The 17,309-nt window shown below is 45.0% G+C and overlaps 1 protein-coding gene across 1 annotated transcript in view; it reads right to left on the reverse strand.

The window, feature by feature from the left end:
• Positions 1–17,309, reverse strand: part of Smarcal1 (SWI/SNF related, matrix associated, actin dependent regulator of chromatin, subfamily a like 1) — a 48,485-nt gene that overhangs the window by 928 nt on the left and 30,248 nt on the right. Inside the window, 7 exon segments of the mRNA XM_042055631.1 lie at positions 3,186–3,297; positions 4,536–4,603; positions 6,252–6,266; positions 6,945–7,169; positions 7,991–8,173; positions 13,005–13,107; positions 15,638–15,707. Coding sequence (XP_041911565.1) covers positions 3,186–3,297; positions 4,536–4,603; positions 6,252–6,266; positions 6,945–7,169; positions 7,991–8,173; positions 13,005–13,107; positions 15,638–15,707 — 776 coding nt within the window.

Genomic DNA, 17,309 nt, shown 5'->3' on the forward strand with positions numbered 1-17,309 from the left:
TTGTGTGCCATGGCCCAGCATATGAACGGGGACAGACAGGCAGACACACATACACACAGTGATGAATATACTTTCATCTAATTCCTATATCCCCAAGAGAGCTTCTCTCCCTGCTTTATAAATCTACCAGCATTTTCATAATCCCGCTTCTTGAAATTCCGCAGTAAGGCCTCAAATCTTTGGCTCAACAGGTTTATTCCTGCCTGCTGTGGAATAATCCTGAACACTCTGAGAAGATGTGCTCTCATTGCTAATAGAGAATCTGATTGGCCAGTAGTAAGGCAGGAAGTATAGGTGGGACAACCAAACTAAGGATTGGGGAAAGAAGGGAAGAGTCTGGAGTTGCCAGGCAGACACAGAGAAGCAAGACAGGCATGCCGACTGAAAAAGGTACTGAGCCCCGTGGCAAAAGCATAGATAAGAAATATGGGTTAACTGAAAATGTAAGAGTTAGCTAATAACAAGCCTGAGCTATTGGCTGGGTATTTATAATTAATAACACCTGCCATCACTTTTCTATTATCAAGTCACTTAAATATTTATGTGAATGTGTGTTTACATGCCATGTATATGGGTGTCTGAGGGAGGCCAAAGGAAGACATCTGTAGTGAGGAGTTGCGGGCAGTGCCGGCTTTTCATCCTGCCGCATTTCCCGGCTGCCTGGCTAGCTTATGCCCCAAAATAACAACACACAAACTGTATTCATTTAAACACTGCCTGGCCCATTAGCTTCACCCTCTTATTCACATCTTGACTAACCCATATCGAATAATCTGTGTAACACCACGAGTGGTGTCTTACTGGGAAAGATTCAGTATGTCTGGACCTGGCGTGCTGGCTCCATCGCATCTGACCCAGAGAGGAGAGGCATGGCGATTTGACTAACTTCCGCCGCATTCTGTTCTGTCTACTCCACCCATGTCTAACCTATCAGGCCAAGCAGTTCTTTATTAATTAACCAATGAACAGCAGATAGATAGAACACTCCTACATCAGACATCAGATCTCCTGAAGCTGGAGTCAGAGGCAGTGTTGAGTATCCAGTGTGATGCTGAAACTGAACTCTGTCTTTTGGAATAAGAGCAATAAGCACTCTTAACCAGTGAGCCATCTCTCCAGGCCCCCAAGTTACTCATAACTTGCAGCCATAGCTCCTAGTATATGCAAAGACTTGCAATAGCTCGACTGCATTTCTGCCTCAAGCTGCCATCTGCATCAACCCAATGTTCCTCCCTGTGCAATCCTTTAACAAGATTCCTTTGTTGTGTCATGGGCTCTCCCATGTCCACTTCGAGCCTAAGTTGCTTCCCTTCCCAGGCTTTCTGGCTCTCCGCAAATTAGGTCTCAACCAACCAGTCACTATTTCTTAAGAGAATTCCTCAACATAGATGACCTTCCTTGAAAACTGATCAGGGGAGCAGGACTTGTAAAAACTCCAGACTATTCCATTAACCTTTGCCCCAGGGTCCCAGCTTTTCAGAACAGGAAGTGATAAGAAAGACCATTAGGGCTTAATTTAATATGCACTACCTGTCCTCCCAGAGGAGGTCTCACCCACCCTTGGAAAAACGAGTGCAAGGTCAAGGAAACGTTGCAAACCCCAAGGCAGTCCAGCTCAGCAGAAACACCTGCTCTCAGCCCATTTGATTATAAGTGTGTGCTAGTTACAAACCAGGAGCACACACAGCTTAACCGGAAATAAGCTCCAAGATCAGCTTATTCCTTCGTTCCCCTCTTGGAAGGAAGGCTGTCAAAAAACCGAACACAAACTCCTTTTGTTTTGTCTCCATGAAGGAGGTACAGTTTTCTCTTTTCCAGTTACTAACCCCATCTTAGTAAAAATAGGCAAGGCTGATAAAGTCGTAATCAAATAAATGCTGATAAATCTCATCTGCATCACTCTGCACTTGTACTTTTGGCAGACAGTTTTTGATGGATTTAAAGTTTCTGAGGGAAAGGCCAGGATGAGAAAAAGATTTGATGAGACTCCTTTAGAAGTAGCCTCTTTCAGCTGGGCCTGATGGTACATGCCTTTAATTCCAGCACTTGGGAGGTAGAGGCAGGAAGATCTCTGAGTTCAAGGCCAGCCCAGTCTACAGAGCGAGTTACAGGGCAGGCCAGGGCTACACAGAGAAACCCTGTCTTGAAAAACCAAACCAGGGGGCTGGAGAGATGGCTCAGAGGTTAAGAGCATTGCCTGCTCTTCCAAAGGTCCTGAGTTTCAATTCCAGCAACCACATGGTGGCTCACAACCATCTGTAATGAGATCTGGTGCCCCCCTTCTGGCCTGCAGGAATACATGTAGACAAAATACTGTATCCATAATAAATAAAATAAACAAAACAAACAAATAAATATTTTTTTAAAAAAAAGAAAAAACCAAACCAAAACAGACCAAAACAAGCCTCTTTTGTTTCTAAGGTCATTATTAACTTAGCACAACCACCACTAGCTGAATCACAGTGCTCTCTACAGTGTAAAGGTGAGGCTGTCTTCAGGGTGTCTTAGTTGCTGTTTCTGTCTAAAAGTGTAACTTATTAAAAAAACATGATTCCTGAAAGTGACTCTCAGGCCTATAATACGCAAGATCTCAGAATACCTGGACAGGAAGACCTGAATTTAAGATCTGCCTGGGTAACACATAGCCTATCTCAAAGCCAAAAAAATATGTCTAAAAAGTGGATTTTTTAAAAAATAAATGACTGATCAGAAGCCAGACTTTTAAGTCTTCACCACATGCTCTGCAGTACGTCATTCAAAGAGAGCTGAGGAAGCAGTGGGTAAATGGGAAGGAGCAGATCGAGTCCTGAGTGCGTGAGTATTTTGTGACGTGGCCATGGCTATAATGAGAACCCACGGAAATGGCAATGCTTCCTTCCCCATGGGTGCAGGCTCAGGGGATGGCAAAACCTTCCTCTGGTCTAAGTGCGAATGCTCACAGTGTATGCAAGTACAAGTGCTTACAAACACAGACCAGTGTGTGCAGCATACACAAGTACAAGTGCTCACAAGCACAGACCGTTGTGTGCAGCATACACAAGTACAAGTGCTTACAACACAGACCGTGTGTGCAGCATACACAAGTACAAGTGCTCACAAGCACAGACCGTGTGTGCAGCATACACAAGTACAAGTGCTTACAAACACAGACCGGTGTGTGCAGCAACACAAGTATAAGTGCTCACAAACACCACCAGTGTGTACAGACAGCAGCTGCAGCTCCTCTCCAGGATGAGTGGAACCTGGGGCTGCTCCTCACACAGGCTCCCACCGATACTAGTGCTGCCGCTTCTCATGCTGTACACAATAAACACATGAGGTCTGCTTGTCTGGTAACAGGTACTGCTTCTGGTGGAGTGAGCACAGCCCCCCTGAGCCAGCTATTCTGTATGTGTCTGTGTATCTGTGCCTTTCTCGCATTCCCTAGTCACCCCAGTTAGGTTTCCAGGACCAAGTCATGTAGCAAGGCATGGTGGCTCCATCCTCTCTGGGGCCAAGAAGCCTCTTTTTGGCACCTCTGAGAGAGTTTGGGATAGAATACTCTGATAGAGTCACAGGAGGGTGTTCTCTGATCTCGTCAGACTTTTTTTTTTAAATATTTATTTATTTATTAGTATACAATACTCTGTATTGTGTGTATGCCTGCAGCCATGAAGAGGGCACCAGACCGCATTACAGATGGTTTGAGCCACCATGTGGTTGCTGGGAATTGAAACTCAGGACCTTTGGAAGAGTAGGCAATGCTCTTAACCGCTGAGCCATCTCTCCAGCCCCCTCTCAGACTTTTTATGAGAGCGGACGCTAACAGAGGATAGTGGGTTGAGGTGGGAAGACTTCACATGCCATATGACTCTGTGATAGTTCTGTGGTGGCCCTGCACATGGCTGGCATTGCTATCGCACTTATGGAGACAACTTAACAGTTGCCATGAGTTTTTCAGCTTTATCTCTAGGCCTGATGAAAAAAGACAGCAGCACAGCCTTGGATTTGTGGCCTTTAGGGCATGTGAGAAGCAGCAGGAGTTACTACTGCCAGCATTCCTCATTAGGGACACACACACACACACACACACACACACACACACACACACAACACGAACAGAATGTCTGGGCAGCCCGCCCTTGCCTTCCAGCTCCAGGGCTGAAGGACCAGCTTCACCACCTCACTTCATATAGTTGGTGTTGGCCTTAGCCGTGTAGAGGTAATCAGGTAGCTTCTGTCATCTCTGAGAAATTGGTCTCAGAAGTCCGGCTTCCCCCAGCACTTTAATCTTCTCTTGAAATCAGAGGCCTGTGGGGCGAAATGAGATTCAGTGAGACAACCTACCCAAAACATGAAGGGCTGACTAATGAGGCCCATCTTCCTCACAGGACTGTGACTGTAACACCATCCTCACATGTACTATGACTGTAACACCATCCTCATGGGACTATGACTAGAACACCATCCTCACAGACTATGACTGTAACACCATCCTCACAGGACTGTGACTGTAACACCATCCTCACAGGACTGTGACTGTAACACATCCTCACAGGACTGTGACTGTAACACCATCCTCATGGGGACTGTGACTGTTAACACCATCCTCATGGGACTGTGACTGTAACACCATCCTCACAGGACTGTGACTGTAACACCATCCTCACGGGACTGTGACTGTAACACCATCCTCATGGGACTATGACTGTAACACCATCCTCACGGGACTGTGACTGTAACACCATCCTCACATGACTGTAACACAATCCTCACGGGACTGTGACTGTAACACCATCCTCATAGGACTGTGACTGTAACACAATCCTCTCAGTCCTTCCTGAAATACTTTCCCTGTCTCAATCAGAAACAATCCTATCTGTGCTCACAAAACCAGGTTCAAAATCCTCTGTAGCACAAGAGGCCTAGGAAATAAACCCCGCCTCAGCCTCACTACAGTAATAATGCGAGTTTGCTCAGTCCCTCATGGCAGATAGACCTGCACTGCAGAGTCGTGGTATCTCCGTGCGTGGGGGCTGAACACAGACACAGAGAACGGGCACTAGTGGGATAATGGTAGGAACTTCACATTAGGATGAGTGAGGGACTGACAAAGAATCTGGCGAGCTTTTACTTAGATGACAGACACAATTCCAGTTTTGAAATGTGACCCACAAGGACCTGGTGGAGCAGATATGTAATTTCAGCACCACAAGAATCCGAGGCTGACTGGGTGTAGTGGTGCACACCTTTAATCCCAGCACTCTGGAGGCAGAACCAGGCAATCTCTGTGAGTTCAAGGCCAGTCTACAAAGTAAGTTCCAGGACAGTCAAAGCTACACAGAGAAACCCTATCTTTAAAAAAAACCAAAGGGGGAAGGAAAAAAAAAGAGTCCAAGAGCTGAAGGATCAAAAGTTCAAGACATTTTCTGGGCCTCAGAGGGACTTTCAAGGCCAGCTTGGGCAACTCAGTGAGACCCAATCTCAAAATGAACAAGAAAAAAGAGTTGGGTGCTAAAGCTTAGAGGCAAAGTCCTTGCTTAGTCTTGTGGGACCCTGTGCTCAATCCTCCATATCACAAAAAACAAACAACAGAAAAAGGGACTGCAGCCCTGCCATGAAGCACCATATGGTTCAAAATGAGCCACTTTATCTTGAAAGAGGTGACCATCATATCAGATATCAAGAAGAGAGGAAGAAACACTGCCCCATCCTAACAAGCCATAAGTCTCAGCCGGGAACAGAGTGTTTCTTACACTAAAACTCCATCTGAAGTCTAGGTTCCTCTCCCTCTTGGAGCAGTGGGAAGAGTCCCCTCCCTTCATTCTTACTGGTTTTTCTCATACGCCCCGCAAGTCTCCAAAAGAACGCTGATGATGAAGGCTAAAACGCATCACAGGAAGCAGGAAGCATCACGAATTGGTCTCAGCAGAAAGTATGAGTACTGAGGAAGCAAAGAAACCACCCCTTGAATCACTCAGCTCAGCCGCCCATGCCGCCCGCCCCGGCCGCCCGCCCAGGCCTACCAAAGGTAGTCATCTGCGGTGCCTTTTGCCACCAGGGTAGTGAATGGCCCCAGAGCTCGTCTGTCCAATGCGGTGCACGCGTCCTCGCCTGATCAGCACCTGTTGTGCCCAGGAAAACAAAACAGTTTAAAGGCCTTAGGAAGTCCCTCCTACCACAGTGAGGGGCATCGGGCCCCAGCCCCACTGAGTTTCCTCTAGAAAGCATCTCCCTACCTCATGAAAAAACTGAGAGAAACTCAAACAAACCTCAGGACCTGGTACCTGCAGCAGAAATGCCAGAGCTTATGAGTCAAATACCGCACAGAGGCTCTGCCTCTAGTCTGCCCCTGTGTGCTGAGGGGCAAAGGCAGAAGCATGGTACACACCACGTCCTATCTCTGGAAAATGAAGTTATCTTCCGGGGGCTGCAGAGGTGGCTCACAACCATCTACAATACAACTCAGTTCCAGGGGGATGGGATGCCCTCTTCTGACCTCCTAGGACACCTGCATGCACGTGGTGCACTGCATACATGTAAAGCAAAATAATCATACACTCAAATTTCAGACACAATTTTATAAGTTATTTTCCAAAAATACCCATCACATAATAATATTCCAAATAAATGGTCACAACCCAGAAAAGGGATGTGATATTTATCACAAGATGATTAGGGGTGGCTGTGTTTATATGCTGGTAAGTCCCATAATAACTAAAACCAGGACCCTGGTTTATGAGAGGTCTCAACCTTGGAGTCCTTCCCATCATTAAAGCAGTGGCATGATATGTAGCCAGTAAAAGCAACATGTCAGAAAATTAGAAGGAAAATAACTGTTTTTCTGAGACTTGGGAGAAACTTTATGAGTCTTAGATCTGCCACCACGGCCCTCAGCTATCAGTCATGTCAAGGACACCTGTGTTGTCATTCCCCCCCGAAGCCCCCATGGGCAAACAGCTCACAGGGACAGTTAACAAAGGCGGCCAGGTGAGCGCCTCTGAAGGGTGAGCTGCACACTCCTGGATCTGCACGTGGGCACTCTGTGCCCCTTTGTTCACAGCGGAGATGAGGGCTGAGGACTTTTCTAGTCCTCTCCAGGATGTCACCCTCAGTAAGACAGTTAGTGATCCACAAGGTTGCGGGGAAGTCCTGAGAACGGCCTGCAGACTTTCGGTGCTTGAATAGGACTGAAAAGCAGCAGGTGCAAAAACGTGAGCGAGCAGACACAGACAAGGACCCCAGTGCAAGGGAACATGTGCAGAAAATGCCATCTTTTAAAATGTATTTATCTTTATGTATATGAATGTTTCCCTGCATGTATGTGCACTATTAATGCGTACTATGCATATGAAATGTTTTCCCTGCATGTATGTGCACTATATGCGTACTAATGTATATGAATGTTTTCCCTGCATGTATGTGCAACTATATGTGTGCTATGTATATGAATGCTTTCCCTGCATGTATGTGCACTATATGTGTACTATGTATATGAATGTTTTCCCTGCATGTATGTGTACTACATGTGTACTATGTATATGAATGTTTTCTCTGCATGTAGGTGTACTACATGTGTACCGGGTACTCAAGATGGCCAGAATGACAGCCTGGGACTGGATTTACGACAGGTTCTGAGCCAACCATTTTGAGTGCTGGGAATTGAACCATTGAGTGCTGGAAGGTAGCTAGTGTTTTTTTTTTTAATAGTTATTTATTTATTATGTATACAATATTCTTTCTGTGTTATGCCTGAAGGCCAGAAGAGGGCACCAGACCTCATTACAGATGGTTGTGAACCACCAGGGGTTGCTGGGAGTTGAACTCAGGACCTTTGGAGAGAGCAAACAATGCTCTTAACCTCTGAACAGCTCTCAGCCCTAGCTAGTGTTCTTACTACTGCTATCCTCCCCAGCCCCAAGAACATGTCTTCTATCATTCATTTATGACCCGTGTATTTCTCAGCCCCGAGCATACATGTCCAGGATTCCAGTCAAGTAAGATCTCTTACCCCTGGGTTCCAAAACAGCTCAGCAAACACCACCAGATCAGCTGAGGAGAAGGTGAGGCCCATATTGGCAGCAGTGATAGAGAGCACGGCCACTGAGTGCCCTCTGGACAGCTGGAACTGCTGGCACAGATCCTCACGGTCTGCTGAAGGGGTGGAGCCATCAATTCGGATGTTCTGAACTTTCTGTAGACAATGGGGGAAACTGAGGTGAGCTGCAAAGGCACTCAGGGGCTGCAGAGCCAGTTCGTCTCGTGTCTAGGTAGGGCCCACAGATGGAACCACTCGCTCCTCAACCCTCTGCCTCCAGGGTTGGCTCTCCTTTTATAAGACTGAAGGCTGGACTGACACAATTGTTTAATCACATACCATCAGAAGAAATAATAGACTGTAGTGGTATTTTGTTTGTGTTTTAACAAATAAAGCTTGCCTGAAGATTGGAGTGCAGAGCTAAGTCACTACAGGCCAGGGAGTGGTGGCACACACCTTTAATCCCAGGACGTGGTAGACAGAGGCAGAGAGATCTCTGTTAGTTCAAGGCCACCCTGGGCTACACGAGATTGAATCTGTCTAAAAGAGAAGCAGAGCTCACACAAAGGTGATCCCAGAATTTGGGATCCCACGCCTTTAATCCCAGCACTAGGGAGGTGGGAACAGGGTATGGCTGAGCAGAGAGAAGAACATAAGGCTGGAGGAGACAGGAGACAGTTGCAGTCTGAGGATGCAGTCAGCCTGAGGACAGAATCACTCCTTTGGTCTGAGGATTTGGTAGAGGTAAAAGGTCTCCCTAGTGGCTGTCTGCACTGCTTCTCTGATCTCTCAGCTTTCACCCCCTAATACCTGACTCCACGTTTTTTTAAAAGATTTATTTATTTATTTATTTATTTATTTATTTATTTATTTATTTGTGCAGTATTCTCAGTATTCTGTCTGCATGTTTGTCTGCAGGCCAGAAGAGGGCACCAGATCTCATTACAGATGGTTGTGAGCTGCCATATGGCTCACAACTCAGGACCTTTGGAAAAGCAGGCAGTGCTCTTAACCCCTGAGCCATCTCTCCAGCCCTGACTCCAAGGTTTTAATCATTAAGACCAAGTAGGCTGGCGGTGGTGGTGCACACCTTTAATCCCAGCACGTGGGAGGCAGAGTCACCCTGGTCAACAAAAGGAAGCAAGTTTCAGGACAGCATGACTGTTCACAGAGAAACCCTATCTCAAACAAACAAAACAAAACCAAAACCCAAACAATTAGAGTTCATGCTACAACAGACAGACCCTTCTGTACCTGTACAGAAGCTCATGCAGTGCCTTTTATAAAAGTATAAAAATAGTAGTATGACCATGAGGATTGCCAATTTTGTTTTGTTTGTGTGAGACAGGGTTTCTTTGTGTAGGCTGGTCTGTCCTAGAACCAGCTCTGTGGGACCAGGCTGGCCTCACAGAATTACACAGCAAGAAAACAAAAACAACAACAACAACAACAACAAAAGCAGACATCCTCTGTTTTACTACTCAGGTACTAGTAGAATTGAATTTTCTTAAATGCCTTTGCTGTTACTTCTTCTGCATTTCCAGTAGGAACCAGCGATCTTTTGTAGTGACTGGCATTTTTATGGCTTACATCAGCTCCTCCTGCTAGTCTCCCAAGCTCATTTCCTTATATTCGTTTTCTTCCTAATCCTCTTTCATTTTGCATTAGAAGTATCTTAGTTTTCCTGATGAGATGGTTCAGTGGGTAAGTTTACTTGCTGCCAAGTCTGACAGGCCCGAGTTTGGTCCCAGGGCCACACATGGAAGGAGAGACCCAACAACCCACACGTTTAACACTATAAACATGCAGTAAAGATTCATTCAGTTTTTCTGTCTTAATCCACACAGATAGCTACCCAAAGATTATTTACTGAATAAACCAAATGATTCCTTGATGATACATTTTCTGACTGTTGGACCACATGACTCAGTGTTAATGACTCGTATGTTATACACTGTGACACACACTGCTCAGGGCCAAGTCTTCCCATGTGCTGTCTTTCTCATAGCTGACTTCCATACTTATGCTAGTTCCTGAGATGTTCTTTGATAATAGCTAAGGTTTCCTTTAAAAACTAAACTCAGTTGAGTTGTGCCTATCTGTGCAGAGTCTGTACCCAGCTGTTTGGAAGGCTGAGACAGGTGGATCACAAGGGTCAAGAACCTGTCTGGTCAACCATGTGAGACACTATACAATGTTCTGAAAAGTGAAAAGGGGCACTAGGGCTGGCAATGTAGCTCAGGGTTGGCACACTTTCAACAGCTGAGCTGGCTCTAGTTTTAAAAATAACTATTTTAGTATACTTATTTGAAATCTAAGTACTGTACTAAACTGTTACACATTCTAATAGTTTTAGAATTAATTGTCTTGGGATTTCCTAAAAACCCAAGAGGCTCTTCCAGAGATTACAGATTTAGCTATTTCAGCCTGCTCCTAAACAGTTTTGTATGCAAAATCAAAACCTAAGAAGGTTAAAGATCCATTTCTACAACTTCTAGATAAAAACTCCAAGAGAAAAACATCTGTAGCCTTATTTAGTGAAAATTTTCTTAAATTAATCACAAAAAAAGCTAAGCCATAGCCAGGGCAGTGAGGCACATGCCTTTGATCCCAGAACTTGGGAGTCAGAGGGAGGTGAAGACTCTGTGAGTTCGAGGCCAGCCTGGTCCACATAGCAAGTTCCAGGACAGTCAGGAACACACAGAGAAACTCTGTCTAGGAAAACAAAAACAATGACAAAAGAAAAATCTATAAAAACACAGATAAACTTGATATGTTGACTAAAAGTACAAAAGTTAAATATTTTATTCAAAATAAAGTGAATAAAGGTAAAAAGATAATTGATAAATGATTAATACCCAGAATTTAAAAAAAAATTTCTCAGTCAACAAGCAAAAGACAATCCAACAGAAAAATAGCTAAAATGAGTGTCAACAGAATCCTCCTAGACTGAGCCAAACTATACCCCCCGGAAGGAGACGTATTTTCCTGGTAGTCAGAGGAATACAAATGAATCAGAATAAACCAGAGTTCATTCACTAGGATGGCAAAAGTAAAAATGTAAGCATCTATGTGTATATATGAAGAATATACGAGAACACAGGACAGCAAGGGTTCCTCAGCAGGATTATAAATCTGAAGCAGCTATCTTGAATGCAATCCACTTAAACTGAGACGCCTATTCCATGACTGTGTAAGATCATGCTTGGCCACACACAGGTGCATACAAACACGCTGTACACACAGAGGCACATCTTCAAAGCCTGGTGTGCAGCAGCAGCAGCAACAGCAGCAGCAGCAGGAAAGCCAGCAGTCCGACACTACTCCTGCAGCAGCAAAGGTGCCACCTCCGAGCTATGAGTCACACCAGCTGGAGAACTCTCAGAAGCAACGCTGAGCAACACAGGAATGGCAGATACCTACGCTGCACTACTACTGATGCAAATTCCTTAAATATAAAAGAGAGGCCCAGATTTCAGAGGGGAAGGACACGGTGGTGGTGTTTTCCTTTCCTTTCCCTTCCCTCCCTCCTCCCTTCCCTTCCTTCCTTCCTTCTTTTTTCTCAAGACAGGTTTCTCTGTAGCTTTGGAGCCTGTCCTGGAACTAGCTTCTTATAGACCAGGCTGGCCTCAAACTCACAGAGATCCACCTGTCTCTCTCCCTCCCAAGTGCTGGATTAAAGGCGTGTGCCACCACTGCCCAGCAAGGAATTTTTTTTATTAATTTAATCATTTAAAGTGAGAAGACCCACCTTTATCCTGGGTCACACTTTCTTCTGGCAGTCTATATAAGGGCATGAAAGAAAGGGAAGCTCTCTTGCCTGCTTGCCCTCACCCTCCACAGCAGCCAATTTCCTTCCCTGGCATTAGAGTCTACTTCTTTGGTGATTCCAGCATCTACTGAAGACCAGGCTGAGACAACATCCAACCTCATGGACTGATGACTACTGGATTCTTGGCCTTGCTATTCATAGGCAACCATTGTTAGATTAGCTGGACCACAGCCTGTAAGTCATTCTAAAAAAAACACCTTCTATATGTGTGCGTGCGTGCGTGTGCGTGTGTGTGTGTGCTTGTGTGTGTGTAAGAAAGAAGAGAGAATTCTTCTCTGAGTTCTGTGACTACAGAGAACACTGATGAATACAGACGTGCACTGGGGAAAAAAGAATAAAAGCAGGCTACCTGTTTGGAGCCCAGTATCTTATTACTTGAAACAAGGGCTGGAGGACAGTAACAGTGGTTACTGCTCTTGCGGAGGAGCAGAGTTCAATTCTCAGCTCCCATGTTGACTGCTCAAATTTCCTGTAACTCTAGCCTCCAGGGGACAACCGCTGGCCTCATGGGTACCCATACACATATACATAATTAAAACTAAACAAATCTTAAAAATAAAACAAAACAAAAACAAAAAAAACCCTAAGTCTTGAAACAAATATAGAGAAACTCCCTTAGCAAACGGAGTGGGAGGCCCACAGGTGTTACTTTACTCTATATCCCTTAAACACCAAAGTGCAGGGAATGAAGGAAGATAAAGACAATTTATGGTCCTAAACTAAAGCAAAAGTGAAGAGGGAGTGAAGGTGTCGTGTGTTTCGTTCCAATGACCGTCCTTGGGGCTTCTGCTCACTCTACCCAAGTCCACCCAATGGTACTGGAAAGCCTGACACAGGGACGTACAAATGAAAGGCCCCTGATAGCAGTGAGGGGGACACTCACACAGACACGTTGCCATTTCCTGGCAGGTTAGTTGTTTTATGAACGTAGAGATCAGACGAGTCCCTGGAGACACTCGTAAAGCAAGACTCCTGCTTACGCAGGGAGTACACCAACTATGGGAATTCTGTGGTTCCCAAGTGACGACTCCTCAAAAGGCCCTCACGTGGTTTCTAGAAACCACAGCCTCACTTCTCTGTGCAGTCCTGACCCGGTGCTCTGCAGAACAAGCAGCAGAAGCCGAGACTCTACCCTGAACATCAGAGGGGGCTTACCTTCCTCTCAAGTTCCTTTACAATCGCATCCAGGACCACCTTATGGTGTGCAAACACTAGAAACTTCTCTCGTCCACTCTCCAAAAGGTCCAGGATATATTCACTATATTTGACAATGATAACAAAGTAGATTAAACATACAACTGCAGTTAGTTACCAAAAAGTGACTTCATAACCTACCAGGTCCCTGCCCGCTCCTGCCCATTCTCCCCTCTTTCTGAGAACCAACCTCTGTCTCCTTTGTTCACACCATGTCACACAGGATTTGTGTCGTGTAGATTACTAAGATAACATCAGCCTTCATGTTAGTTGCTACTATCAATTTAATCTGTTTTCAGTACAAACCAAAGTAGGTTAAAGCATTCTTGACAGAAATCCAGTAAGCTCAACATTGAGAAATAAGTGATAGAACAGAAAAGACATTTCAGGGGGCCTCTCCACTTCCCTTCTACTGAGGCCACAGATGGCCGACTCCATAGTTATAGCAGGGCTACTTTCCATTCATTTACTTTTCTCTTCGAACCACTGCATATTTTTAAAATTATTTATTTAATGAGCATGAGTGTTTGCCTACATGTATGCATGTTCACCATGAGTATGCAGAGCCTACAGAGGCCAGAAGAGGGAGTCAGAAATAAAGTTATAGACAACTGTGAGGACCCTATGGGTGCTAGGAACCAAATCTGGGTCCTCTACAAGAACAGTCAATGCTCTTAATCACTGGGCCATCTCTCCAGCCCCAGGTATGTTTTTTCTTAACTTCATATTTCTATCTATAAATCTTGGGTCTTAAAGGCAGAGGTGATCTGTACAGGTAATTATTGCTTACTTTTGGGAACACAAGAGCCCTCACCCATCCCATGGTCATCCCTAGATAGGGGCTTGTCTAGGTAGAGCAGCAAGGCCTTCTTTGGGAAGGACAGTGTCCTGTGATATAGGCAGGTCTGGAAAGGCAAATATACTGTCCTGTAAACACCTAAGAACTATTTTCAGACAAAATTACAACTGACCGCAGTACCAAATTAGACTTCAGTTTGTAAGCACTGTATTAATAGAATATAATTATTCTGAGAGACATAAAATTTGCCGTGATAAAAGTTACAGTTTGTAGCCACAGCAATGACAGAGGCCACAGAATCGATTTGGTCAGCTCCTAAAACCTCTGGCCCCAGCTTTTCTAAGGACCCCTTCCCTGCTCCACACTGACATGGATGAGCTGCTCTGCTCATTTCAGGTTCCCTTTTCATTACCAGAATGGACACATTGGCTACTGCAATACTGTCTGTCTGTCTCATGGAAAGATGCCCGTAAAACGGAAAACAGACAGCAGCAAAAGGGGAAGAGAAGTAGCTGGCAGAGGAAATGGTGTTTTTGAGACAGGGTTTCCCTGTAGTTTCTAGAGCCTGTCCTGGAACTAGCTCTTGTAGACCAGGCTGGCATCGAACTCAGAGATCCACCTGCCTCTGCCTCCCGAGTGCTGGGATTAAAGGCGTGTGCCACCACCGCCCGGCAGGAAATGGTTTTTTTATTTACAATCTAATTCTACTCATTAGACACGTGTGACATTTGAGTCCAGAGGCTCACATGAGATTTGCTCAGTACCTACACTTTTAAAAACTGGGCCAATAGTCACTCTCCAGAGTCAACTACGAGGCTCTGAGTATGAGATACACCGAAGTGGAAACTTTAGAAACAAAGCGCTGCACATTTTGGACAGGATTGTGACAAGGCATGGCCCAAGTTTATGCAGTAGCAACATGGCCAGACTTAAGCTTGGGATGCATTTCCATGTAGTGGGCTTGCCCACTCTGTACAGGGCTCTGGGCTTGAGCTCTGGCATTGCAAAAACCAAAGAAAACCACTATCAACCAATCAACAATTGAGGATTTGTTTCACGGTTATATTCACATTCTAGGGGAAATGGATGGTTGTGGGCCAAACAGCTGAGAAAGTTCCCTCACAGACCCTGGGTTTGTAGGGCATGAGGCAAAGAACTTTCTCCCCAACCCCCGTCTTCTGTCGCTCAGCAGCACATAAGAGATGGGTCAGCAGGGGCAATTCAGGGACAGGTGGGTTGGCCAGGGGAGCTGGGGGGGAAGAGCACAAGGGTCAGGCGGGTTCCTCACTCTCCTCACACACAGATCTCAGTCTCACAGCCGGTGTGGCACTACTTGGCGCACGTGACTTGCTTTCACTGTGAATGAATCACTTGGGCCATTATCCCTCCAACACCAGGTGACACTGAGCAATGAAAAACATCAGGCGAAGTGGACACTGTTAGAGTTGCCTCAAGTACAACTGCAGCGATGTGCACACGTGTGCCTGTGTGTGGCGGCCAGCAGGTAAACCAGACGTCTTCCTCAGTCTTCCCAGTGACCTCAGTCAGGAAAGGTCTCTTACTGAACCGGAGATCACTGACTGGGCTGGGCTGGCTGGCCAGCAAGCTGCCAGCATCTGTCCGTCTCTGCCACCCCACAGCTGGGATCACAGCTGGGTAACATGGCCCCTGGCTTTCTCAGGTCCACGTGCTTGTGTGGCAAGCACTTTACTCACGGGGCATCTTCCTATCCTACCCCATAATCACTGCTTTTAAAATGAGAGATAACAAAAGCTGAACACTGGGGACTGCTTACATGACACAGGGGATCTTAGCTTCTGCTGTTCTGTTGAAGAAGACGATGAGGGCTTCTTTCTGCTCTGCTGCTTCTGTGGAAAGAGAAGATGAGTTTAAAGACCTATTCTCAGTGCTCTGGAATTAGGGACCCAGCTGGAAATACTCTTGTGTTTTCCCCATTTTAGCAACTATATTCTAGAACGTTTTAAAACCATTACTCAAGGGTTTGTATGATTCCAATTCTCCTTTTAAAATACATCTAATAGGCTAGGGAGATGGCTCACTCTCTTCCATATGATCCAGGTTCAATTCCCAGCACTCACATGGTGGCTCCTAGCAATCTGTAACCCCAGTCCCAGGGGACCCGACACCCTCTTCTAGCCTCCACAGGCTCATATGTAGTACAAAAATAATGTACCCATCCACATAGAATAAAATAATAAGGGGGGTGGTGGCTGGTGCACTGGCTCAGCAGTTCAGCGTACTTGTTGCTCATGCAGAGTACCCCACTTTGGTTCCCAGCACCCACATGATGGCTCACAACCATCTGTAACTCCAGTTACAGTGTATCCAATGTTCCCTTCTGACTCCTTTGAGCATCAAGTATGCATGTGGTGCACACATAGGTAAAACACTCATGCATAAAAATATTAATAAATCTAATAAATTAAAATATATTGCTTATTACATAATATATTTATATCTAGTTATATATAAATATGCTTTATACAAAACATACGTAGGCATGTAAAATATATTTTATATAGAATGACCACATATAGGCATATAGAAACACACACACACACACGTTTAAATGTATATAGAGAAGTAGAAATTGTAGAGCTTCTAGGGAGCTCAAATATCTGGGCTCGGAACCTAATGATAAGAATTCAGTAGCCAATACATATAGTCACAAGTATTCAATAAATCCCACTTATTATGAGTGTTTACCTTTATTTTTATTATACACAGCAGATATTTACTATATTATTGACATCTACTGTATTTCTTTTTCTCTTTTTGCAAACTGGGGCTCAAACCCACAGACCTGCACATGCTAAACAAGTACTCTACCACTGACCCACATCCATAGCCTTAGTGGGTTTTATGTGGGAGAAATCAATTTTATCTTTAAAAGAAAAGAAAAACTTTACCAAATTGAGTAGATATCATACTATCCATTAATGGTCTCATTTCTTTTCTAGCATGGGCAAGGGGTTTTGAAACAACTTGTACCCTTTGTTTCTTAACTCCTAGACTCTTACTAAAATGGATGCACTGGGGTTCTCAGATTTCTTGTCTCGCTAAATGACAAGGGAGAAAGGATGCTGTCACTGGAACTCCGCATGGGCCTGCTTCATTTTCTTGTTTCTTTGCTAATAAGAAACCAGCTTCAGACAAAGGCTGCAATAGCTGGTTTTCCTCAGCCTTTAAGGAAATGTTTCCAGCTGAAAAATGAGAAAAGCTTTCATGATAACAGATTTTATAAACTGGCCGCTTGGCCTTCACTTGTCCATATGGAGGACTGAATAAATCTTATAGATGGAGAGGTGTGAACAAACAAAGAACCAGCACTTGACAGGCAAGCCTGCAGGGCCTGACGGAGCATCCATGATGTAGGCTGAGAGGTAATTGGGGCAAAAGTAATGATAACAAGGGTACTTCTGCTGAGTCTCGAGTCTCCTTATTTG

Source organism: Arvicola amphibius, chromosome 8, assembly GCF_903992535.2.
Source record: "Arvicola amphibius chromosome 8, mArvAmp1.2, whole genome shotgun sequence".
Lineage (NCBI taxonomy): Eukaryota > Metazoa > Chordata > Mammalia > Rodentia > Cricetidae > Arvicola > Arvicola amphibius.